The sequence below is a fragment of the Scophthalmus maximus genome, chromosome 16 (assembly GCF_022379125.1).
Source record: "Scophthalmus maximus strain ysfricsl-2021 chromosome 16, ASM2237912v1, whole genome shotgun sequence".
NCBI classification, from domain to species: Eukaryota; Metazoa; Chordata; class Actinopteri; order Pleuronectiformes; family Scophthalmidae; genus Scophthalmus; species Scophthalmus maximus.
In genome coordinates this window covers 12806406-12832258 of record NC_061530.1, presented here as the reverse complement: position 1 = coordinate 12832258, position 25853 = coordinate 12806406, and the positions used below count along the sequence as shown (strand labels likewise).

The 25853-nt window shown below is 44.2% G+C and overlaps 1 protein-coding gene across 8 annotated transcripts in view; it reads left to right on the top strand.

Moving 5' to 3' along the window:
• plce1 (phospholipase C, epsilon 1) overlaps positions 1 to 25853 on the top strand; it is an 87208-nt gene that overhangs the window by 6151 nt on the left and 55204 nt on the right. For all 8 annotated transcript variants that reach the window (XR_004785642.2, XM_035612445.2, XM_035612446.2 and 5 more), the window contains exons 2-6: positions 3707 to 3870; positions 3999 to 4092; positions 4546 to 5226; positions 5388 to 5798; positions 5897 to 6106. Coding sequence is in view for 7 of the 8 variants with exons in the window: in XM_035612445.2 (XP_035468338.2) it covers positions 4621 to 5226; positions 5388 to 5798; positions 5897 to 6106 (1227 nt within the window). In the remaining variant the exon portion in view is untranslated. The remainder of the gene's footprint in view (positions 1 to 3706; positions 3871 to 3998; positions 4093 to 4545; positions 5227 to 5387; positions 5799 to 5896; positions 6107 to 25853) is intronic.

Here is a 25853-nt window from a genome sequence, read left to right as displayed (position 1 = left end):
CCTGTGCTGTTGTTAACCATTTGATTCAAATTACATCAGGTTTCTGCAGCACCGTAAAGGGTCATGTGGTGGGATTTCTCCTGGTGCTCCTGATGGCAGGTCGGACTATGAGAGTCGGATCTGTTGTCAGAGAGAGAGAGAGAGAGAGAGAGAGAGAGAGAGAGAGAGAGAGAGAGAGAGAGAGAGAGAGAGAGAGAGAGAGAGAGAGAGAGAGAGAGAGAGAGAGAGAGAGAGAGAGAGAGAGAGAGAGAGAGAGAGAGAGAGAGAGAGAGAGAGAGAGAGAGAGAGAGAGAGAGAGAGAGAGAGAGAGAGAGAGAGAGAGAGAGAGAGAGAGAGAGCGCGCGTTACAGCAGGGATGGATTCTGGTTGGAAACACGAAAACACGATTAACTTTTTACTGTCTCAAATACAACAAAGAGCATATGTGCTGCAGTTCAGATCTCCTCTGGTTGCCTGGCAACCTCATGGGCAGGGGCAGGATTAAACTTAACTACCCCACCAAACTGCAACTTGTCCTCAGTCTATCATGTAAATGTGAGCGCTTTAGAGGTGCTGTTAGGCAAATAGCTGTGTGATGAACGTCAAGGTGAAACATGTATGTCAACAAGACGATCAAAAACACATTCTGATTGGCTGCTGAACCTTTAGACGGACTGTGGGAGTCCCATCCCTGATGTCATTCTTTCTGTGTGAGAAACAGAGCGAGAGAGAGAGAGAGAGACAGAGAGACAGACAGACGCGGTTCTTTCACTCTCCTTCTCCGTCTCACTCAGTTGACAACAGGATAGTGAGCGGAAATCCTGGATCACTTGGAACTTGGAAGACCTGGAGCTTTTGGATTTGCAAAACTTTTGTAGAAGGCACGGGCTCACAGCAAACGTAAGTGACGTCCAAAACATAATATCTCAACAGAATTTGAGGTATTGTGTAGGAAAAGATCCGGTCTGGTATGTAAACAGTTCCACGTTGGACAGTATTGTATACAAAGTAACAAGTGAAGTAGAAGTGATCCAGTGTTTTCTTGGTCAGTGCACTTGTCACTCTGTGTGACCTGGTTTCCTGTGTGTGTGTGTGTGTGTGTGTGTGTGTGTGTGTGTGTGTGTGTGTGTGTGTGTGTGTGTGTGTGTGTGTGTGTGTGTGTGTGTGTGTGTGTGTGTGTGTGTGTGTGTGTGTGTGTGTGTGTGTGTGTGTGTGTGTGTGTGTGTGTGTGTGTGTGTGTGTGTGTGAGAGAGAGTGTGTGAGAGCGTGTCAGTGTATGTTTGTGAGAGTGTGTCAGTGTGTGTGCGTGTGTGTGTGTCTGCGTTTCTGGCCCAAGGCTGAGATTTAACCTGGAAGGGCCGTTTGTGTTCCCGGCCAGGGTCACAGTTCAGACGATAACAAGAGCTACTTTGACCGGTGTGTCGCGCGCATGGTTGTTTACATAAGGTCTGTTGTGTGACAATCGTATGCGCTATCATTGCCCCTTGAATTTGCTATTTCTGTCAATTGGGATTATTAAATACGGACATGAGGACAACCACTAAAGGAGCAGTCCTCATGCTTCCATTTTTAAGTAATCATAGTGTGGAAATGCTTTACCGTTGATCATTTCAGTGTTTTAAAATTTTGCTTGGTGGCAAGCACAGCTGTCTATCATGCCTCTGGCCGCATGGACTTCAAGCTTCTTGCCTCGACTAACCAAAATATTATGCTAGTATCGCCCTCCTGACTCATTCATGCCTTATGTCGTGTCAGTTTGTGTCTTCAAATGACACATGCAGCGGCTAACATCTGTACAGCCACGACATTGATGCGTGTGATTTACACTCATATCTTGTCGGCTGCACGTTTTTTTTTAACTGTACTTTTGTTTAGCAGTCGTCGCTGTGGCTTGCCTGTGCTATGGATAATCTCACCTTCATAGCTACACCCGAGGTCAACAGGACGTTGTGCCCTTAAAAGACTATACATGCCAAACTTGATTTGTAATTTCTGGCAGTTGGGAATATAGGCGTGTACATACAGGTTCAAGGAAAGTTGGACGTGTACGTTTATATCAGAGTATTATTCGTGTATCCTTATTTAAAATGTAAAAGAAATATAAAAAAACCCAAAAAACAGCAAGCAGGAATGACAGCAGTCACACAGACACTGGTGAGAGTAGGACTGTCACGGTTTTGCACATATTCCTTTGCCAGCTTTCGATGATGTCTGGTTAGACCTGTTGGTTGACACACACACACACGCATGCACACAAACACACACACACACACACACACACACACACACACACACACACACACACACACACACACACACACACGCACACAGAGCTGGTCCTTGCTCTCTGGGTTGGTCCCACATTCCGACTGTGGCCCACGTACTCTGGCAGTGAATTAACAACCGTGGTCACTGTAATTATGAGGTTCTGGGCACTAGTTTTCTGGATTCATACATCGCTGGCCACCATCAGAATACCAGAGCCACACAATTAGTCTGCGTGCATGTTGTGGGCGAGTGTGTCCGTTATGGATGTATTTTATACTAGCAGGGGGCAGCATAACTAGTCTCTGCCCGGCTCGGGTGTCTTTTCACCCACGGGTGTGTGAGATTGGTACAGGCAGAATATTCAAAAAATGAAGGAGATATTGGATCAGAGACGTGATTTTACTATTTATCGTCGAGCTGCTTGTGATGCAAGCCAGTTACTGAAAATGGACTGTTCAGTTTCATATGCATCATTACTTTTACTTGTTTCCATCTGGCATTCTGATGAGTTTGCATAACTGGCTTCTTTTAAACAGTATGTGCTTTCATTTCAGAACAGAGTCTTGGATTTCAAGACTCCTGGACAATATCAACATCTCAACAAAAAAAAGGCGGTCTGCGTTCGTTGCACTCAAATGCCTTGATAACATTAACGAGTGTTTGTGTTGAAGGCAAGTCGCGAAGTATGGGGGTGTCGGCGTTTGTATGCATGAAGTTCGTATATATTTACTTGCACTGAAAACTCAAAGCATGCCACATTTAACGATAAATAACTGTAATGAGTCACATTTACTCTCTCGTACTGGCATTCATTATCGGGGCATTTGATGCCTTCAGTGAAATGAGACCATACAAGAGGAAAGAGAGAGAGAGATGGGGGATGATACGATAACCAAAGTCCCCTGGTTGAATGTGAATCAAGGACACTTCGCTTGACGGTCATCTCGAGACAGCAGTTTCATCACACCAATTAAACATGTTTTTTTATAAGGCAGAAAATGTCAGTTTATGATCATGTTAGATTATTGTGTGATATCTAGCAATTTTTAGATGACATGGCAGTTAATAATTGGTACTATTTCCTTCCTTCGTCGAGGATTTCCCATGAAGTCGATTTTATTTCTCCAAGAATCCTTAAAGTTCCTCAAAGAGATAAAAAAAGACCATTATTTAAAGGGGCATTTAGCGAAAAACCCATATTTTTTTTGGCGCACACAGAACCGACAGCTATTGGACCGCGAGGAAATATTTGCTGATTTTTACAAAGCGTGTATCGCTTTAGAATCTCTTACTGCCCCTTTAAATATACCAAGCACATAACATGCCTTACACCTCAGCCAGTCCTCTTTGGTAATGCCAAATGCGACTTTATATTATTGGCGATTGCTCATGAAAACTATGAAAAATAAAAAAATGACTGGTGTGTCTGTGTTCTGTCTGTCTTTCTGTCTCTTCCCAGGACCTGCGAGTGGATAACTATGCCACAGATCCACGTGAGGCCCGATCAGAGCTAGTGCACACGGGCCCGCGTGTGGCCATGTACTGCAAGCTGCGACTGTGACCGTGCTATCAAGGAAATTCCTCCGTCCTCCAGGGCCACCTCCGTGGGTTCTCTATCTGGTGGTTTGTACAGCTGCACAAGCTTCTGTTTCCACAACACGGACACACAAAGCACACTCTGTATGGACGTGCTGTCTTAGTAACTCAAGAGGTCACTGAAAAAGTTTTTTTTTTGATATGCCCCGGCGCAGACTCTTGCCAATGATGCCGCGCTGAAATTGAAAAAAAGAGACACTTGGGACTGTTGCGTAGCATGACCTGAGGTGCATTCTTCTGATCATCTAAGTAAGTAACACGATGAAATAATTGAAAACGGATTTAGATTGTGTAAATCAATTAGTTGAACATAGAAATGTGTTCCTGGCTTGAGGAAGGCTAAATGGAAAAGTATATTTTCCTGATGTTGTGGAAGAGCAGTGAGCATATGCACTATCCAGAGACATCAGGACTCACTAACCATACCCATCTGGACCAGCCGAGTTGGTAAACATGACATTGATATCACCTTACAAAATGTATCGTGTTTGAAGTCTGCAAATTGAATTTCCTCTTCAAATTTAATTTCCTCTTGCTGCTCTACGGAGCCACTGATTGAGATGGAAGCAGTCACTTCTCAAATATAAGGAATTTCTTAGGAAAATGTATATGACTGATGCTTGAGGGCTTAAGTGAAATTTCGAAAGATCTTCTAAACCCTATTAAGTTTGATTTCCCCTGCTTCACTGTCCTCAACATCAGAAAGGTTGCCTCTTTTCAAAGCTGCAGCAAAACAAGTGACAAGAGAGACAACGAGGGACACTCAACAGAGACAAAATGGCCACAGGAGAAAATCAGACACAGTTGGGAGCTGTAGTGCCGGCTCAGTGTGCCGGGAGCAAACCTAGCGGAGAAGCCAGACACGCGAATGACCGGCAGGAAGTGCGTCGATGCTCTGACCAGTTGTTGCAGTCAAAACAGAGGAGCAGCCCTTCCCTGCTCTTATACAGGAAGCTGTCGTGCGACGGCGGGGATGGGGTGATTGTCGACGAGGAGTACGGGTGTGCGGAGTACAGCTCCAAACTCCCGAGCGACGAGGAGAAACCTGATCCGGAGCCGTCCGCTGCCAAGGGAATTGAAAGAATAACTAACACACTTGCTCCTATTCCTGGGCAAAGCTCGGAGGAGCCTCCATGTCCGCTGGACACCCCCGGAGGAGGTGTGGATTCAGGTGGAGACAGAACTGGAAGCACTTGCTGCTCCTGCGCCCGGTCTAGCCTTCACATGAGGCCAAGCACCCGCTGCTGCCACAGCCCCGGATCCACTCCAAGCCCCAACTCCAGCCCCGCTCACAGTCCCCATCCGGGCTCCAGGGCCTCGAGGCCCAACCAGCGACACATCCGCCGCAGCAGCCTGCCCGTGTCCATGCTGGCTTTCTCCAAGGTAATCAAGGTGGACAATCTGCAAATTCTGCACATTTAGCAGCCATATTGAGGCTGTCATGCTTGTGCTTCAGCACCAACAGTCCTTTGGAGGTACTGCCAGTTTAACTGTAAAGAAAAATCACTGTGACTCTTTTAATTTGCCGTGTTTTCTGCTCCCAGGCGTCACCTTGCCTCTCATCGCAGTGCAGCCCGTCCAGTGAACGGAGCTCCTCGGTGTCTTCTCCCTCTCGCTCCCCCCTCACCAACCAACACCAGCGTCAGCAAAATGGACACGTCTGCCGGCGCCACCTCAAAGACGGCTTCTCAAGCTTAGAGAGGCTCAACAGGCGGCCCAGGGTTAACAAATGCTCCCTGGAGAAGCTATTCCTACGACGGACATCCCTCGAAACCATGCGGACGAACCTGGGGCACGGGGAGAGGTCGCCCTCGGCGGCGGCCGGGAGCTGCAGCGGTGGCAACAGCAGTGATGAGGTGGATGGAGAGGGCTCCTTAGACAACATGGACTTTGTTAGGAACCGCAAAGAGCGTTCCACTGTCCTGGTGAGGCGCTTCTTCAAGAATAATCAGAAGGTAATTAATCTGTATCCATGTTCTTTTTCGTTTGTATTGTTTTATTAACTGTAACCTTGACAACTGGACTAAATGCTGAAATACCTTCTTTCCACAAGGTGACCAAGTCGGTGTGTACCGGAACCAGAGCAATCGTCAGGACTCTGCCGTCGGGACACATCTCAGAAGAGGTGTGGGAGGTGGTCGTCCACCACAGGATACAGCGACCCAGCAAGACGGATACGTGGCCAATCCTAATGCGCCGTGTGGTCGAGGAATTCGGCGTCTGCAGGGGGATGCTGCGCTTTGTTGGGGCCAAGCTACAGCAGGTAAGAGAACGAACGAACACACACACACACACACACACACACACACACACACAAACAAACAAACTCAGTGTGTAGATTTAAATGCAAACAGATTATAGGAGCATTACGGACTTCAAGAACTCAACTGTGCTGCAAAAGCCGCTGAAAACATATTAGTGAACTTCTCAGGTCTCAGGACGTGGATGGTTTGTCTTTCACACCCAGGCTATAGTTTGCACACTCCTGTTAAGGGAGAGCTGTACCGGCGCATCTCAAAAAGCATTCATCTGCACAATCAACCACGTTTTCCATATTCCTCCTAAGCTAAGAGATGTTAACGTTGCCTTTTTTTTTTTTTTTTACGAGTTTAAGAAATATGTTGCTCTCTTCGCGGTGTTCTTGGCCTTACATCGCTAACATATTGCCTCAAGCTATAATGTGCTTGCGCTTGTAGCGCTTTAAAATGATTTGCAGTTTTTACACATGATAAGGCAGATGGGGTTTACATGTGGTTTCCTTTTCAAACGCCCGTGCCACAAGAGAGAGTATTACTCATTGGAAGCAGTGGCACCAGAGTACTTTATGACTTGACTGATTCTCGGTTCGGCGGAGAAAAATGGTTCTTGGATGTTGCCCTCCTCTTTGCATTTGGATGTTATGCGTGACAGATGAATAATTTGTCGAAGGAATATGTTAATAGATCAAGGCACACGCACGCGCGCACACATGCACACGCGCGCACACTCATCCTAGAGCGCATACACACAGGCTCTTTTGTTCAGGTTAGGCCCCTGCTGCGGAAAAATGATTTATTCTCTGTTAGTTCTGCTCTCGTTATTACTGACAGACTGCGTGACTGAGCCTTCTCTGTGTGTGTGTGTGAATGTGTGTGTGTGTGTGTGTGTGTGTTTGTGTGCGTGTGTGTGTGTGTGTGTGTGTGTGTGTGTTTGGAAATGGACTAAGCAGAGTTGGCATCTGCATTCAAGTTACAGCCATGGAAATTGGAGAGAGAGAGTGAATGAGCAAGACAGAGTGAGAAAGTTCGAGAGACATGGAGGATGGATGAAAAGAGACCAGAAGAGACAGAGACCCAGTACTTTACTGTGTTATTATCCCGTTTCCAAGCAAGAGAGAGAGTTTATTTTCTTTTTCCTTAAAAGTAAGTTCTCCAGAATCACAATTCATTAGTACTTTTATTTCCAGTCAGGTCCCCAACAGTATTAAAAGAGGAAGGTTGCCTGTGTAAACTGTATTACATGTTACGGTGGTTTTCCAGCATGTGCACAGTTGTTTTCATAATATGCATGCACATGCATTTGTGTGTGTGTTTTCTTTTTTCCTCATGGGTTCATGCGTAGCCACAACAGAGCCAAGCACTCTCTAAGGTTTCTCATACATAACACACATATACTCATACTCGTGTGCATGCTGCAGTGTGGTTTCGGAATTTTGCCCAAAATGTTTTTATGAGTCCTTTGTGGTCGTAGAAAAAAAAATTACGGGTCTGAGTTGGAGCAAGCTTTAATAATGGGCCTATTGAAAGCCGGGGGAGAAGCCAGCACTTCCCCTGTCAAAACACCAAACCGAGCAGAGAAACTCTGAAAACACTGAGCTGCAGTGAAACGGCAGCATTGTAGCGGAGATGTCATCGTAAAAACCCTGAAAAGGGGGAATACGTTAGGGCCACAAAGAAACGGGAGTCAAGCAGTCAAAAACGAGCTGTCACGTAGAAAGGAATCCCCTTCTGCTTTCTAACGCTTTTCACTTCTATCAGGTTACACAGGTAACAATGAAAGATCTGATCGCATATGACGTTTAAGTTGAAGCATGAATAAACAACATGTTTGCTTTTTTTCATGCTGAATCATCAGGTCAGGCTAATGTAGATAGGTTGGACATTGTAGTGATGCATGCATGCATGTGTGCAGTTCCAAGTAGACCTTTTACATTTTTGTTTTTGCACAACTGTACACACAATGCACACACATTTCTAAATGTAAACGTGAATGTACGTCTTAATGATTGCATTTCTACATACTGTGTTATGGCTGCAGTTTCTTTATGGCCTGGTTGGGTGAACTGAAATATTAGACACTAACACACACACACACACAAAATCACACTTTATGGTACACACAGGCCCCCTATATGTGCGGCATGTGAGCCTGACTCTGCAGTAATCATGTGGAGGAGTTTTCTGGAGGTATCCCGTGGCCCCATGTGTTTATTGCTACAACTAATGAAGTGGGCCAAAGAACACAGGACCGTATGAAGGAGGGACTGGAGCAGGGCAACAGTGAGCAAGGCAGGGTTAACATGGAAGAGAAAATGCGATTTTTAACTGTGGAAAAAGAGAAGAAAATCTACCGAGCGAGAGATGTGAAAACATGGTTGGTGGTGGTGGTGTGTGTGTGTGTGTGGGGGGGGGGGGGGTGGAATATTTGAGAGAGAATAGATAGAGGACACAAAAAGAAAGATGTAGAGCAAAGCCTGGTTATGTTCTACATGTAACAAGTTTTGCATTATCCAGACAGAAATCCTCTGCGTCAGGCTGAGAAAATTTTTTACTCCATGTGGCCCAAACCCCTCTGCGTAAAAGATCCACAAATGTTTTAAAAAGCTTTAAATGTTTTTAGAAATGTTTTTCAAGACAGCCCCGAAGTTTCACAGTAAGACTTTTTTCCTTTTTTGTGTGTGTGTGTGTGTCATCTTTTCCCTCCTTGTCCTTTATGGGGCTCTGTAATGGAAAAAAAAATGAAATAGTGAGGACATGATATCATACTGTTCCCATTATTCCTTGTGATAAAATCGAAGTGCCCTCTTCGAGATCGAAGTCCTGATCCGGGTTGAGCAGAAATAATTCCGCTGATTGCGGGGGATCAGCACAACCACAAGTTTTCACATTGTTGCAGTGTGAGGGAAGTCTGACACGGAGCAGGGAAGTGTTTCATTACTCTGAGCAGGTCTGAGCGTCGAACTGCTCACTGTGCGCTCTCACACACACCTGGCTCGGGGATCCAACAGTCTCTGTAACCAGAGGCATTTTATTGCGTGCCTTTGTGGAGAATACCAATTAGAGCCCTGCTGAGCCCTTTCATTTAGCTCAAAGTGGTGTCAGGCTAAGTGTTAAGTGACCAAGCACACACACACACACACACACACACACACACACACACACACACACACACACACACACACACTGGCACAAACAGCAGTTTGAGCAAGGGTGGGAGCGCGGCTGAGAGATGGATGCTCGGAAACACATCATCTTCCTATTTCCAATGTTAGCCTTCAGGGACCGGAATAGTTTCTTCCCTCTTGGGATGCTCTGTGCTCCCCCCTAGTGTGTCGTAGAGGGAAGACTTTGAGTGCCGAATGTTCAAATCCGGGAATAAGCGAGCCCGGGAAGGTGAAACAAAAAGCGAAGAAATGATTACGAAGATCAACCTCAGATGAGTCTGAGTCTGAGCGACACCCTGCTGGTTTTAGTGAAACTGACTGCGATTGATCGGCGAAGTCAATTCATGTCAAATTCTTACCCTGCTATGAGCTCTCCAGTAGAAAAATCAAAATCAAATTTGAATGTTCTTCGTGCTCCTCAGTACCACTCGACAAACAAACACAGGAGCCTCAGCCACTGCCACTGTGGAGAATAAAGCCAGAAGGTGCAGTGAGGACTGACATCTGAATGAGTCAGACACCAGGATACATTTCCCAGCTTTCAGTTTCAAGCTTTCGTGAACCACAAGTTCATTATCACTTTATCCTGTTTCTTTTCGGATGCTGAGAGGAACCGAGTTTCCATCGAGCAGTGAAGCAGTGAAGCACGCTTGGGCGCCTTTTTTCCCCCGAACCTCTCACTAATAACACACTGATAATATATATATATATATTTTTTTTTTCTATTGATATATGACTTCCAGATGAGCCGTTAATCATATGGGCTGTCATCTATCTGCTACACTGTGTCAACACTTTTTATGATTCCATCTTCTTGAATGACTCTTGGTGCGCTTTCTTTTCTGTTCTCTTTTTTCAACGGAGGTTGGAGCACAGGTCACCACAAATGAGTAGTCTCTGTCAGGTTTGCTTCTCAATAACAACAGTCCTTACTGTGTACATCATTTCCTGCCTGGGTGGATTAGGAGGGAGGTTATCAGCTCTTGTCACAGTATGACTCCCTCTTTTCCCTCTCTTCCACAGACACTTTTTTTTTTAATTCAGTCTCCCATTGCCTTTTCATTTTAAAGTGATAAAGACGGTGCTCAGCGCCGTCTGTTGAAGACGTCGCCGTCGCGCGTTAAACTTTGTTCATGGTTAAAAGTTCAACCTCGGTGTCTCTTCAGAAAGTGGTGGCAGCAGATTAAAGGGGAACAATGAAATATCTAAGAATCAAAGTAGCACATCTTTCACCTTTCCTCCGTAGCTGTACACAGAATAACATTTTTGTCCCCGGACCGAGTCTGTGACGATTGCTTCCGAATGAACTGACACGTTTCAACATTCTCTGGAATGAATTTCATAACCATCCCTGTAGCTGGGCCTTAAAATACAGCCTGGGATCTCCGCAAACTTGTTAAACTCCTTTGTGTTTGCTCTGTGTTCCCTTGTGTTCCCCGTAGCCCTTTGCTGGTTAAATACCAAAGCCTGTAAAATGGTCCAAAAGCGGTTATTTGTGCACTCAGGTAATAACTTTTGCAAACATCATCCACGTCTTGGTTACCGTGTAGCGTTTGTCTTTGGAGGAAGTGTGTGAGATTAAAGGTCCAGCAAATATCCAGGTTGTGTCATCCTTTACACGGCAGGCGTTGTCATGAGCTGAAGTCGAAATCGATTATCTTTCGTGGGTAATGGCTTTACACGGTTTGTGTAGTGATACGGACCATCAGCCAAAACCATGTGGGCTTAAAAAATAGAGAGAATACTAGAGCTTGACTATTATGGATTATTAGGGAGTACATTTTTTTGATATCGACATATTGTTTGATATTATGTCCATCTAAAACATACTGTATGTGTGCAACTACAATCACAGTTGCTGGAAATTGATAAATGGCTTTATACAACAGTGATACTGGTGCTAAAATTCAGTGTTTACCTGGGGAAAAGAGACACTTTTCAAATGTATTATTATGGGCGACCCCACGCAATTTTTTTCTCGCCTCTTTTAGTCGTTGAAGTGCCCCCTAATCTGAAGGGCTAGACTGAAGGGCTATTACTCAGCAACTTGCTGTGTTTACACTTCAATTGCACTCAAAAAAAGAAACACAGTTTGGATGACAGACAGACACAAATGAAAAAAGGCTCAGGTTGTGAAAATTGGCGGAGCATGGCGCGTACACTTTTGCAAGGTGACCTGGGGCTGGACCAGCACTGTGTCCCGCCAGTCGACGGCAGGATACCTGCTGTTGTTTTTTTATGAGAGGCTCCGGCTTGATCGGGTCAGAGATTGACCCATTGCAAGCCACACGGTGCGAGACAAGTTGGAGGTGGCGGGGTATAGTTATCCTCCCGCCTGTGGTTGTCACATGGGCAGTAGGTCTATAAAGTTTATAAAGTGGCATGTTCACACATGTTCAACAGCTTCCGTCGGTGACCTTATTCAAATAAAGTTCACCAGACACCCGGATCTGTTGAATTCTGAATCCATCACATCTTCTCTGTCTCTCAGTTTTTATTACCAAAAAAAACAAACAATTTTGCAAACATCCAGGTTTTCATTCAGCAAGTAAACAAATATGAACCATAATGTCAGAGTGTAATAAACACAATAAAGAATAGAAAATATTCAGTAAAGGAACTAAAAGTATATGGATTTGATGAGCAGTTTGATTTCGCTCACACACACACACACACACACACCAAACACACATACACGCTTACCCACCATGTATGTCAAACCCATTTGACCTTGTGTCTATTACTCTTATGTTCTCTCTCTGTGTGTGTTGTGCCACTATAAAGGAATGTGCCGAACAGGCCACTTTCTCACTCAGCTGGGTGTTGGGGCTTAGGCAGAGATTAGTGTGTGTGTGTGTGTGTGTGTGTGTGTGTGTGTGTGTGTGTGTGTGTGTGTGTGTGTGTGTGTGTGTGTGTGTGTGTGTGTGTGTGTGTGTGTGTGTGTGTGTGTGTGTGTGTGTGTGTGTGTGTGTGTGTTGAGACACACTTGTTTAGTCAGATGGCTGGTTACACAGGAAAAAAGGGTAGGACAGTAAATATCTTGGATGCCTTTGTCAGGAGTTCTGTTATTCACAATGATAGTATGTCACTAGTGTGACCTCCCCGCTCTTCAAACAAGACTTCCTTCTCGGCTCCTTTCTCGGTTTTGATTGGTTTGATTGAATGTGCTGCACAGGAGCGAGCCCATGTGGCTGCTGCACTTGCTTTTGTCGAGACAAAATTCCACGTGTTTGCCGTTGTGGGGCGACAGAAAGGTGTCAAAACTGCATGTGAGTGTGGTTTTTTTTTTGCCTCAGGCCTCTCGCATCTCCGTGACAGTGTGGGAAAACCTGCACGGCGCCAGAAACTGGAAGAGCGTCCCCAAAGGGATCCAGTGCTGTGAGCTACGGGCCGGGACCCGGCACACAAACACAAACACAAACAGTGGGGATTTCTTAACTCCCTGAGGTGAATGCAGTACGGATTAACATGATAAACACTGACTCCTGATATTAGAGAGCCTGTATGAGTCATTTTGTTCAGGGTGATAGCCTTGGAAATACATTATTATGTGGCATTAAGGTCATTTCATCCAAACACCCACCAGGGACTCAATGATACATTAGGAGAAATATGAACAAGCATAGTCATACTTGAACTTCCTGTTAGAGTGAAAAAATGTGAACCCTTCTTGTTCTTTGGAACTCTCCCAGTTTCATCACATCTTGGGCCATACCGTTTTTGCACTCCTCCAGTGATGTAATCGCATCTGGGCACGGACGAAAACACCGCTAAACACCTCCTGGTTTGCTTCAGAAGAGAGCATTTTGCACGGAAAATTGACCGGATTAAGTCAGAGTGAAGGATGTGCGGGGCCACTGCAGTTGTGTGTTGCACTCCAAGATGAACACAATTGATGTAAAAATAGCGAGCCACCTCCCCGTCCCCAAGGCTTGGACTCAACCAGAGGGAATTTAGTCAAAAATAACCGCTGGAGCTTGCAGGGTTTTTATACAGTAAGAGTTTTGATTGTAAATTGTGTAGCAGCATTAAAAAAAAAAAAAAAAGTTCCAACTCCTCCAAAGTTGATATGCCTGACTTTAAAGATACCATCTCCTTGTTTAATATAAAAAAAATGTAATAGACATGGCAATGAGAGAGCTGATTTGAAATTGGTATGAGCAGTGACTTATGAAAAAGTGAGCCTTTGGTGCCACCTAGTGGAGAAGAGTTGATTTAATGCTGCTGGATTTCTTAATATTCTTTGGTACGTGAACACAAATGACGTCTGAAGATCGAGTCATCGTGGTTTAGTAGGAGATTAAAAATACTTGGCGCACAAGATGTGCTCCCTGTTCCCTCTTTGATCCGCATGCTAGTGTATCATCATCACACTCTTGTCATACTGTGTTTCTGAGTAATCGTCCATGTGATTCTTGTGTTCTTGCAGCAAAGTGCTGGAACTGTTATCGAAGTAATCAACTAGTCTACTATCAAGACATGTAAATATTACGAAACTGGAAATTGCGATTAACCCTGACTATTTCCCATCATATAGAAAAAAAGAATATGGAAATAAGTGACAAGATACCCTAGAGATTGCTTGATTGCTGCAAATAACAATTACTTCTATTATCAGTCAATCTGCCTCCAGTTTAATCATCTGGTATGTAAATTGTCAAAAATTCTGAATGTTGTTTGTCACACTTTCCCCAAACCTAAACATTTGTCTCAAAGTTCTGATTAAAACCCAAAGATAATTCGTTTTTTCTGACAGATAAGACATAACAGATAAGCAGATCCTCACAATAGACGCTAGAACCAAAGAGCGTTTTACACTCTTGCTTAAAATAATACTTCAACAACTAATTATGGAAATAGTTGATATTCAAATAATCATTATCTGCAGACTGAGTTATCAGCTTGTTCTTTGGAACTTCTTTTTCTTTTTTTATTAAATTTCTAATGAAAACATCTGCTTGTCTTCCTATTGATGGAAGTGATGCTTCACTTGCCTGCAGTGTTTTTTTTTTTTTAAGTTTTCAACTTCAGTGGCTATATGCATATCCACCAGAGGGCAGCACACTTTTTGAAATGAATAGGGTATATGCTGTTCAATTATCCTTGTAAATATTGTTGCTGTAATACAAGTTCCACTTTTTAGCAAGCCTTATGTAAAGATGAAGATGATAAATTAAGGCTGGAGTTCATGTCCGGTGGTTGTAAAGTGTGCGCATGACAAATCCACATCATGCATGTATTATTATTCACCCGTATTGATTTGGGCAGTTAATCCAATAAATGCAGTATAATACATGAATATGACCCCTGATTACGGGGCTATGGGGGCCGGCCGCTTTAGCTGAGCGTCGGCCACAGACATGCAAAAGAGGGCAGGCCAGCTGTCGGCCTTGTTCTGAGGACCACTTTGATGTCAACTGGGCATGAAGCAGATTAATTTTTCCACTTGATTAGGCAGATTCAATGGCACATTCTGTATTCACTCAGACCCGTGACTGTTGTGATTATGTGTGTGTGTCTGCATGGATAATCGCTGATGAGAAAAGTAATAACCCCGGCCCTTGGTTTTGAACAAAATCAATATTCTCCAAAAAAATCGTTTTTCTTCTTGGGGTTTTAAATGACTAATATATTAATATTTTTGCTTAGCTTTCATTAACAGTGTTAATAGGATCTGGTGAGGCGATTTATAAATGTTTGTAAATCGTTGGCACACTTGCCTCAACTCGAACGCAGAGGTCATGGGTCAGGGTATGCTTTCATCAAAAAAAATCAAATGCAAGAAGTCACAGCATTAGAATGACAAATATTTTATCAACAAAGCCAATTCCTGTTGTCCTGATAGTTCGCCCTTATTTTTGATGACCCATGTTACTGTTTATGTTTTATAGTTCTCTGTCATTGTAACTCTGCTCTTCTATTTACATGTTAATAGTGTCCAGTGTCTAATGTATCAACATGGAGCGAGCGTGCAGATTCTTACAGTAATAATAATAATAGAGCTGATGGGGTTGCCATAAAGTGATCCGACTTAACAGCACTGGTCATTAATTAGAGGTTGGCATCGAAACAGTAATAACAAGGATCAAGTGGTCGTATTTCTGTCTGTCGGTTTATTGGTCTCCACATCGACACTGTCCCTATAAAAACCAAGCTGCGGGAACGTGGATATTGTTTAGTCACTACGACTCCTCGCAGGTGATTAAGGCTCAGTTGGACTAATTAGGTTTTACCCAACATGCAGGGTCTCGTTCTACTTCACAGGCGCCATATTTCAGTGTTTCATGGAGGGTGGAGCAATATCAGAATATAAAAATGTCACAAAAGTACTTAACAGACTTATTGCAACACATTTGCTGCCATGATTTTATGATTTTGTCTTTTTTATTTATTTTTTCAGGACCTCTCCGCCGTGTTGGTTTAAACATTTAACGCAAAGCATGAATTAATTATTGGCCTTGCAAAGTTACGGTGGCCCAGAGGTCTGGAAGAGGATGAAAACGAGCCACAACACGAACAAATGACATGGCACAACATGGATTTTGAGGCTTTCGCATACGTGTTGCGACGTTCGCGTTCCATTCGAGACTCCATCTGGGCCACCGTACAAAATAGTTTGAGGAAACCAAACTTACTGGCTCCCTCTGGAGCTTTCAACTCTTCATCTTCATCGGTTGTTTGCAGTCTGTCTTGTGTTTATTTTCATAATTTTGAACTCAGAATTACCTACGTATGGAAAAGACCTGATCCAGTTCCTGTATGTTGGCAAATAACGGAACACATTCACGTCATATGTTGGAGTTCATGCATCTTGTTAACATCACAGTTCAATAAAAAATGTTGAATATGACACTTGGCATTTATCGTAGGTGCGGTTTTTTTTTTTAGATTTTTTATTTGTGCTATTTTGTTCATAGTTTACATAGTTCACTTTGTTTTATTGACTTAATCTCCTTCAATACTTCATTTTAAGCTACTGCACAGTTTCACGAGGCCAAGGTGGGAAAGTTCTGCACTGTTTCCTGACGTCGGCCAGGAAGTTATCTCTGTGTATGAATAAAACGACGTAAACATCATGTTCTCTTCTTTTGCAAAAGAATACCTCTCCTTAACTGTGGCGGACTGAGCACGGTCGGAGCTGATCGTCTGCCTGCGAAGGCCAGCGTGACCCAATGTTGGTGTTGGGCTCTCGATGGCCGATTTCGCAGGTTCTGCGTAATCTCCCCTCATGGAGGCGCAGGGAGACCCCGTTTGAGTTCTGTCAGACGTTGTGTGCACATGGCACAGGCTCCCACGGGGGGGGATCGATCGGAACCTCGCGTCTGCTCCGTCTCTGTGTGTGCGTGTAGAGTGCGCTGCTCTCTGATAACATCTCCCGTCTTGCTGCTGGCTTGCGGTGGGCCGGTTGCCTCATAACCTAATATGGGGGTTCCCTCCACACTAGGCAGGGATCTCCGAGTGTCTGTCCAGCCCCCCCCCCCACCCCTCGTCTCTCTCACGTCTGTATCTTCCCCTCCCATCTTTATCTCTCTCTCTCTCTCTCTCTCTCTCTCTTCCTTTTTCGCTCACTTCACTGATGTAGAGATCTGTCTCCCACTCCCCTCTTCTCTCTCTCTCTCTCTCTCTCTCTCTCTCTATCTCCGTCTCTCGCTGCTTTCTTTGGCGCGAGCCTCCTCTCTCACTTCTGTACACAGACCGAGTGGGATTAGAACCTCGGTGTGTGTTTTTCTTCCGCTCTCCTCAATATAGCCGTCTTTTCCGCGCTGCAGTAAGTGAACTGTTTACTACCGCTTACTACGAGTTTCGTGGCGATCCTTCAGCTTCAAGCGTCTTTCCATTCATTGTGTTTTTGTGGCTGTCATGAACTACAGTTTACCGTAGTTTCCTGTCAGTGGGATGATCAGTATTGGTACAGCACAAAGTACCAAAACTTCAGTTGTGCAGAAAAGATTTCTCAGCGCCTATCACGTCTCCGTTCGGTTGCGATCTAACCCGGAGGAAATCAAATTTGACGTTTACATACTTTGATGTAATGTGACGTAACAGGAAGAAGGTAGGTCAAGGAAAAAAAAGGTTAATAAGAGTTATTAAGATCAAAATGTTAAAAAAAATAATTTGTTGAATGTGAAGTGAAGTTGCAGTAATATATAATCTAACGATATAGAATAAGGCATAAGGACTTTTAAAGCATTTTCTGTATTGTGAATCTCGGACACATTCACCATTGATGCAAAAAAAATTACTTTTCTCTTTTGGACTGGATTTGTCTGCATGCAAAAAAAAGAAATAAGAAAATCATTCACCAGACTTATCTCCTGCCGTCTGATCAGGGCTGTGTGCTGTTATGCAGGGGAGTGCAGCGGCTCGTTGTAGTATGACATCATGAGAACTGTAAGCGGGGGTGCGGCGGCGTGGAGGGGGTCCCACTGGGTGATGTGGGTAATGGGTTCCAGGTTGTTTTGGCCCTCACAATGACCCCGCTTCTCTGGCTCTCTCTCTCTCCAACTCCTCTCTATTTCCTATATATATATATATATATATATATATATATATATATATATATATATATATATATATATATATATATATATATATATATATATATATATATATTTTTTTTTTTTTTGTATCTTGTTCTCGCCCTTTCTCTGTGTGAAGCTTTCCTAAAGCTGAATATTATTTTAATCTTATTCACAGTGCAGGGATTACAGAGACAAGGATTCCAACAAACACTGCAAACATTTTTCAACCCGGTCTCCATGTTCTCATTTCTGTCTGCCTCGCTTCATAGGAAGTGTGCGCAGTAGCTGGAGGGATATACCAACCGTCCCTCCTAAATCCTAAATGTCTTGTGGGAGACTACATTTTACTTTTCTGCTACTCCCCTTATGTTTTATTGTTTCTGGATGATTGCAACTATGGTACCATTAGGGTTTTTATGGCACTGCCACTCTTACTGCAGTGTTTCTCTTAGATGCAGTACTTGAGGAATGAATGGAATGAATATTGTGCATTTCTCCGCCTGTATTTGATGCGAGGTGTTCAGACAGATTGCTTGTATCTCTGATCTTACAGCAATAGACCTGTTGAAGTTGTTGCAACGAGCATTGTCAGCATCGACTGCGGTGTAAGCTCACTTTTGGACAGAGAGAGGGAGAAATCGTTTTTAGAGAGGGAACAGTGAAAAGGCCTCATAGAGTCGAGAGATAAAAATGTGCACGATATCTTTAATGTAACAATAATAAATAGGCAATCTATTCTCTCAATTTCTACAGTACCGAGGGCGGAACTGATAACGTAAAGAGTTTATCAATTTATTACGCTCTTTCATGTTGTTTTTCATTCATACTGTACAATACTGAGCTTCGTTACCAGTCCCTAGTTGTAACAGAATTCCTTACGTGGCGTTTACCGTAAGTTAAGGCCAGAGAAACCAATATGGGTACAATGTGGATCTCAAGTTGCTTTACACAATCAAGCTTTGTTTGTTATCCTCATCTGCTAAAATTGCTGCGGTGCAGCTGGTGAGCATCATGCTGTCCTAAGTGATTAACTTAACGATGAGCATGAGATCGACGCTCAATAAAAAATTGAAGTTTCCCTTAACCTCACTTTAATCTTCTCTGTATTGTGATCGCCTTAAGATCCACCTGCTGGGATTCTTTCTGTAGTTACAACAGTAGTGGATAGTAATTATATTGATAATAACTACTATTTTGATCCTGTACTGGTAATTGCTTCTCTCCGTTTACTCTTTAGTCCCTTGCCCGTAAATCTGTTCTTTCCGTTGCCCTTTCTCATTGCTCTCTCGTCGTCCTTTTTGTTTCTGGCTCTTGGAGGGGACGACGATAACCAGCAAAAGCAGCCGCGGGATGATAACGTGTGAATGCACTTCCTTGTTTTTATATCTTAATAATGCTGCTTATCTCATCTACAAGAGAGATCAAGCTGCCGTTGTGTTGTATGTACGTACGTGGTTAACATCTGTAAGTTTAAGGTAAGTAGCTTGTGGTTCGTTTTTCTTTTCTTTTCGGCCCATTGCTGTGAGCTTTTCACCGCTTTCGGCCAGACATTAGTTTGACACACACACACACACACACACACACACACACACACACACACACCGCACACACCGCACACACACACACACACCGCACACACACACACACACCACACACACACACCGCACACACACACACACACACACACACACACACACACACACACACACACACACAATAACGCCCATAAGCTTGTTAACGGTGTGAGGCGGTGCTCGGGAGGTGGGCCCATCTCTTGGATCTCTGGTGAAACGGCTCCTTGTGAAATTCAACAGGGGATTATGACTCTAGTCACCCGTTGCCTGCTTCTCGATTTCTGTCCGTTGTGCTCCCCTGTGTTTCGCTCTCTTCTGCTGCACTGCCCCTTCTTCCTCGTCCCTTCTCCTCCTCCGCCTCGTGGTTTCATTTTTTCACCTTCTCTTTCACTCCATCCTCTCTTCATCATTCCTCTCCCGAACCTCTCTTCCTGTTTTGATTAACCCCCCTTCCAACCTTCAATTGTCTTTCTTTCGTTCCAATTGTTTCTACTTCTGTCATCCATCCTCTTCCTCCTCCTCTCTATTTTGCAGTCATTTGAGGGTCCACTTTGATTTCACCCGATGGGCGCTGGTTAAGATGTTTGGTTCTGGACGGGACCACCGTGTTATTGATAAAACTGTGCTACCAGATAGAGTGGGTTCTTCATGGACGTCTTTAACCTGATTATATAACGAGGGCCCAGAGCAGGTCATAAGTGGTGTTATGAGCTAAATTTAATAATGCACAGTTATCATGTTAAAACTTTAAAATCAAGATACAAATGTGTATTAAATACGTGTACTGCATACAGCCTTTCAGAGCTTCCCACTGTAATTATCTAGACTTTAGTATTAGTATTAGCACTTGTCTTAAAAATACATTTAGGCCAAATTTTTTTTTTAATGTATTGTCAGTGTTCCAGTTATTGGGAATCCCAGGAAAGAAAAAAACAAAACAAACTTGCCAGACATTTTGGGGGGGGGGGTTCCCAAGTGCCCAAACACTCAACACCCACATTACATTCACAGTACAGTATGACATGAGTCTAACCCCGAGAAATGTTAGCATCATAATCCACCCACTGAGCCGCAGAGGGCCTGACCTACGACATGAGTCACACAAAAGGGGTTTCCTTTCCAGGCTTACGCTGTAAAAAGAAAAAAAGAAAAAAGAGAGAACAAATCTAAATTCTACTGCTTTTTGTGTTTCAACCGAAGGCCTTTTATATCTCTTTTCTTCAATGTTGGTATTTCTTCTTGTGTCCTCCTGCCGTCGATTGTTGCTGTCAGTGCGGTTCCCACTGACGCACTTTAAACACCTCTTGTTCCCAGTTCCATCTTCCATCTGTACACAAATACAGAGAGCGTGTGTGCAGACTCAGCCTTCACGAATACACACATAGAAAAGCATTTGTGTATTCATATAGAATTGCATACTCGCGCACATCTGAGCACAGCAATGACTCAGCCAGCAGTGAGACAGTCCAGGCTCCGGCTGCGGGGAAGCAAACATTACCTTGTGGAGACAGAAGCGGTGGGAAAAGGTCAGGGCAGAAGAAGGATGGTGCAGGGAGGTTGTCTGTCTCCCTGGGATGCAAACCAGGAGTAACTGGGATAAGGGGAGAGGTGGACCATGTGTGTTTAGTATACACAACAACACACTCCCATATGCACATTGAAATATAGATTTGAAACACCTTTTCACATCTCCAACTTCAGAGGCGGGATATCTGCTTGATTGGCATGTTTGGTTGGTCTGCTTGGTTTATGCCTTTTGATTTAGATTACGCTGTGAAAGATGGGGAGGGGTTAAAGCGTCCGGGCGCGGAGATACCAGAGCTGCTGAACATACCTGGCTCCTCAACAAGTTTGCAAATAGACTAGGTGCAGTTGATTTAAACGATTTTAATGGAGCTTTGTCGGCTCCATTTCCACTGCATTAAAGCCAACGCGCAGTCCAAGCGGTATGAAGGACCTCACAGACCTAAATCTTCTGGTGATTTAACAGTCCTTCGAGAATGAAGGGGTTGGAGAGATTCGGCTCAGCTCCACCGGGTTCCCATCGCTCTGCAGCGACCGTTTTAGTCAGGCAGAAATATTGGAGAGCGACGCGCAGGAGAAGCGATTGTATTATCGCTGGAATGCTGCTGCTGTGATTTGTAGAGGGGCCGACGGAATTGCCTTTTCTTCTAAAAGAGCATGCCTCGCCTCCAAGTGGCCTTTAATGTTCCCCTGGTTATCTTTACTGTTTCAAAGATATACTGTAAGGTAGGAAAGACACGGGATGGGATGAGGAAATGTGAGGGAAATGTGCCACATTTGCAACTTGTTCACGAGGATCCAATCATCCAACCATTATCTGCACCGTTTGTCCTTTGAGAGTCGGGGCTGGAGCCAATCCAGGCTCACACTGGGCGAGAGGCGGGCTAGTCTCTGGCCAGGTCGGGAGTCCATCACAGGGCCCACGTACAGAGACAAACATCCATCCACGCTCACATTCACACCTTCAATTTAGAGTGTCCGGTAACACTAAGCTGCGTATCTTTTGACCGTGGGAGAAATGTTCATGTTGTTCTGAACACCAGTATCTTTTTTTAAAGAACATTTTAAGACCAAAATAACCAATACAATGACGATCGGGAAATGTCTTCAAGCGGTCAGTCCGCTCGGTCGACGGAGGAAGGTTTAAGTGTGACGTCTCTTCCAGTGACCTCAGCTCTGAGTCCGGACCAGAATAACAGAGCCCAACTCCCCCCACCCCCACCCCACACTGACCTCAGCTAACCACGACCCTCCACGACGCGTCTAAAAGTAGATTTCAGCCGAAAGCGGTACAGTTCTGTTCCTTGAACGCTATCTTCAGGGGAGAGTAGGCTGGGGGGTTGGGTGGGTGTACTGTTGTGGTCGGTACCAGTAGTCCTCACGGAACAGTGTGTGTGTGTGTGTGTGTGTGTGTGTGTGTGTGTGTGTGTGTGTGTGTGTGTGTGTGTGTGTGTGTGTGTGTGTGTGTGTGTGTGTGTGTGTGTGTGTGTGTGTGTGTGTGTGTGTGTGTGTGTGTGTGTGTGTGTGTAAATGTAAGCATGGCAATAGTAGGAGAGAGATTTGACTGTATACACACACAAACACACATACTCCATTGCAACATTAAGCAGACAGCTGGGCCATATCATATAATGGCACATTAAGATACTGGGGGATATTCAGAGTGGGGCATGGCAATTTTGGTCAACAACAACAGACTGAACAACCTTCCTGTAGCCGAAATAATTTCATTCACCTGACTTCCTTTCATGCATGTTCTTCCTGTTCCCCGCTCATTGTCAGGTTGTGGCTACTGTAGCACGTTGAGATTGCTTTTAGCAATGAAAAGTGCTCTATAAATGAAATGTATTATTATTATTATTAATAACAACGGGTCCCCGCTGTGCTTGATTGTTAAGCTGATCAAATCAAAAATGATTGCGATCGATTGACCGATCACTTTGCATGCATGAGCCTGCATGTTACTCACTAGCAACAATCTGTGAATCATAAAGTAAATCATGCTATACCACCAGACATACTTCTCTGGTGGATTAGTCATGGGAAATGAGAACTGTGAAAGTTTTCATTTTGTATCAAGCAGCAAAATAAAAAAAGTTGCATCATGACGCGCCTGAGTTGATTTGCCTCACTTGACACTGCGCGTCCTTCGGTGTGACTGTCACGCACGCTGACACTGCAATGACAGTGTATTGTGCAGCCCAGTTTCAGAGTAATTGAAGATGGGCCGTGTGTTATGTGTGTGAGTGTGTGATTGAGAGTGTCAGTGTGGGAGTATGTGAGTGTGTGGTGGGTCAGTCATCAAAGTAACGAGGTCAAGACGTGGGTGGCTGGATTACAAAGAGGCGGCTTCGGCCTCTCTGGGGTCCTGCACGCCCAAACATACTCTCGGTGTCTGGTATGATATACATAACGCCGTGGGCATTAATCAGTGTGTGTTTGCGTGTCTGCGTTTGAGCATTTGTGTCTTTGTGTGTGCGTGTGTGTGTACATTCCAGCTCAAAGTTCATTAGATCTGTATGCTACCCCACAGTGCCCCGTGTTAATCCCTTCCCAGAATGGCTGTTGCCAGGCAGAGAAATTACCCAACGGAGCGGTAATGTGTGTCATAACAAACTCACTCATAACTGTAGGTGACGTGCGCCGATTGTCAGTAAATCACGGCTTCGATATCGCCGTCGGGTGACTCACAATCATTGTTTATTCTCTTTGAATTCATGAATGTACAAGGTGAACCAGCACTTACGGGAACCGTCACATACATTTGAACCCTGTCCTTCTCTCTAGACTCAAGCAAACATGCACATGGGATACACCGGTGACAGTCAGATTGGTGATGTCCTTTTGCAGTGGTTGAACTCTAAGATGAGGCTGAAGAGTGTCAAAGATAAAAGGCAGAATTGTTCACACGAATTGCCGTTTAGACTTTTTCTTACAGTTTTCAGATGGAAGAACACGAACTGTCGATGGCAAAATTCGAATGTGTGTGTGTGTGTGTGTGTGTGTGTGTGTGTGTGTGTGTGTAGGTGATTTGCTGGGTTAATCACCATGACTGCATTTTCGTAAGACAGGCATTGCACACTTAAGCTGCTTTCAGTCATGCACTGAATGTCCAGACATTTTTCTGCAAATGTGTGAACAAATGTGCTTTCGCAGCGTATAGTACAGGACGCCCCCAAAGACACAGATCTGCACACACAGATATGTGTACAATTATTATTCTTACATTGATCAGCAAAACCGACTATGACTTGTCGGCGTAGAATTTAGATAGAGGAATCAATTATTTGAAATTTCTGCAATCTGCTGTAAGTGGAGCACAATCAGTGCAGCTGCCCGGCGCAGTTGCGATTTACCTTCATTTGGCTTAGGCTGTTAGCATTTCCTGTACACACGCAGTGTAACGTGAGACACGGGGGCCGTACTATTGGCAGTTGACTCATGTATCTGAACTGCAGTTCTGCCAACTGGCTGAACGGCAGGAGCAGTAGTATTGTAACCGTACTAGGAAGAAGGACACCATAAAGACAGACAGAGACTTGTACTTATGCAATTAGGCCGAAACGTAATTATCCATGCCTGGTGGGACTGTGGCTACAAAACCGTACGGGCCGCCTGTCTGTCCGACCGCCCCCTTCATTATAATGATTGTCATTCACCCTGATTGAAAGAAGTACTTGATGATTTATTTTAATTGTAACTCTTCTTTAATGATTGATACAACTCACAGCTCCACTCACTCCCCTCGTTCGCCTTTTGCCTTCGAGAGGTAATTCCGTCTTAGTTATTTATGGATTCACTTGTTGCGGGACGTCTGTGAAACCTGAGAATGAGCTCAAAGACGGACTCCTGAAACATCTCCGATCTTTGGGCCACATAGATTTCTTTAACCATCATTTCTTGTGTGTGTGTGTGTGTGTGTGTGTGTGTGTGTGTGTGAGAAAGTGTGAATGTATGTACACCACTACTGTATATATTGTATTATTTGTTTTTTGTGATCTCGAATGAAAGTCGATCTGCGTGTCCATGTGTTTTGGATCTGAAGATGAGTTTGTTTGTGTGTGTGTGTGTGTGTGTGTGTGTGTGTGTGTGTGTGTGTGTGTGTGTGTGTGTGTGTGTGTGTGTGTGTGTGTGTGTGTGTGTGTGTGTGTGTGTGTGTGTGTGTGTGTGTGTGTGTGTGTGTGTGTGTGTGTGTGTGTGTGTGTGTGTGTGTGTGTGTGTGTGTGAAGACAGCTGCTCTGTGTCCATCAAAAGCAGCACCACATTCCCTTCTTTCAGACTTTCAGGCACACACACACTCTGGAACAAAGGCTTCTCTCCCTTCATTAATCACCTCCTTCAAACTACAGGTCTGTGTGTCACAGCAGAGCTAACATTGTTTAACCTTCGCCGTCTGAGGGGAGAGTATCCCTTTCCGATGTTTTCATATCGAGAAAGGAGAGCTACCACAGCAGAAGCAACTGCCTTGACGTGGGAGATTGGATAACCTGGCCACTTTTAACAAGCAACTTTCTAACTTCAATATCAATTTTATTTTTATATAGCCAGGAATTATACACCAAATAAACTACTCTACCACGATTCCTTGTTTGTCTATTAGTTATGGGAGAACCTACAATCCAACTAAAACCCCTTAAATGTAGAGTAGATAATAAAGGCATGAGTGCGATGTATTCACGAGGCCAAGTGTTTTCTTTTAGCGTAGTAGACATCGTGTCTGTGCAGTGGACATGCACAGGCTTCTAGATACTGATAGGGAAGGGCAGGTCTTTTACCAGAAAATGTGAGTAAGTGAAGGTTTTGGACGAGGAAAGAAAAACAAAAGAAAAATTGAGAAACCATTTCAGCCGAATGGGTCTAATCGCCCGTCTCACCCGTTCTCTCTCTGTATCCCCCACTCCGACTCGCTCCATCCGTAAAGGCTCAGGCTGGTATGTCTCCTTTTCCCAGGAGATCTTCCAGATCTGA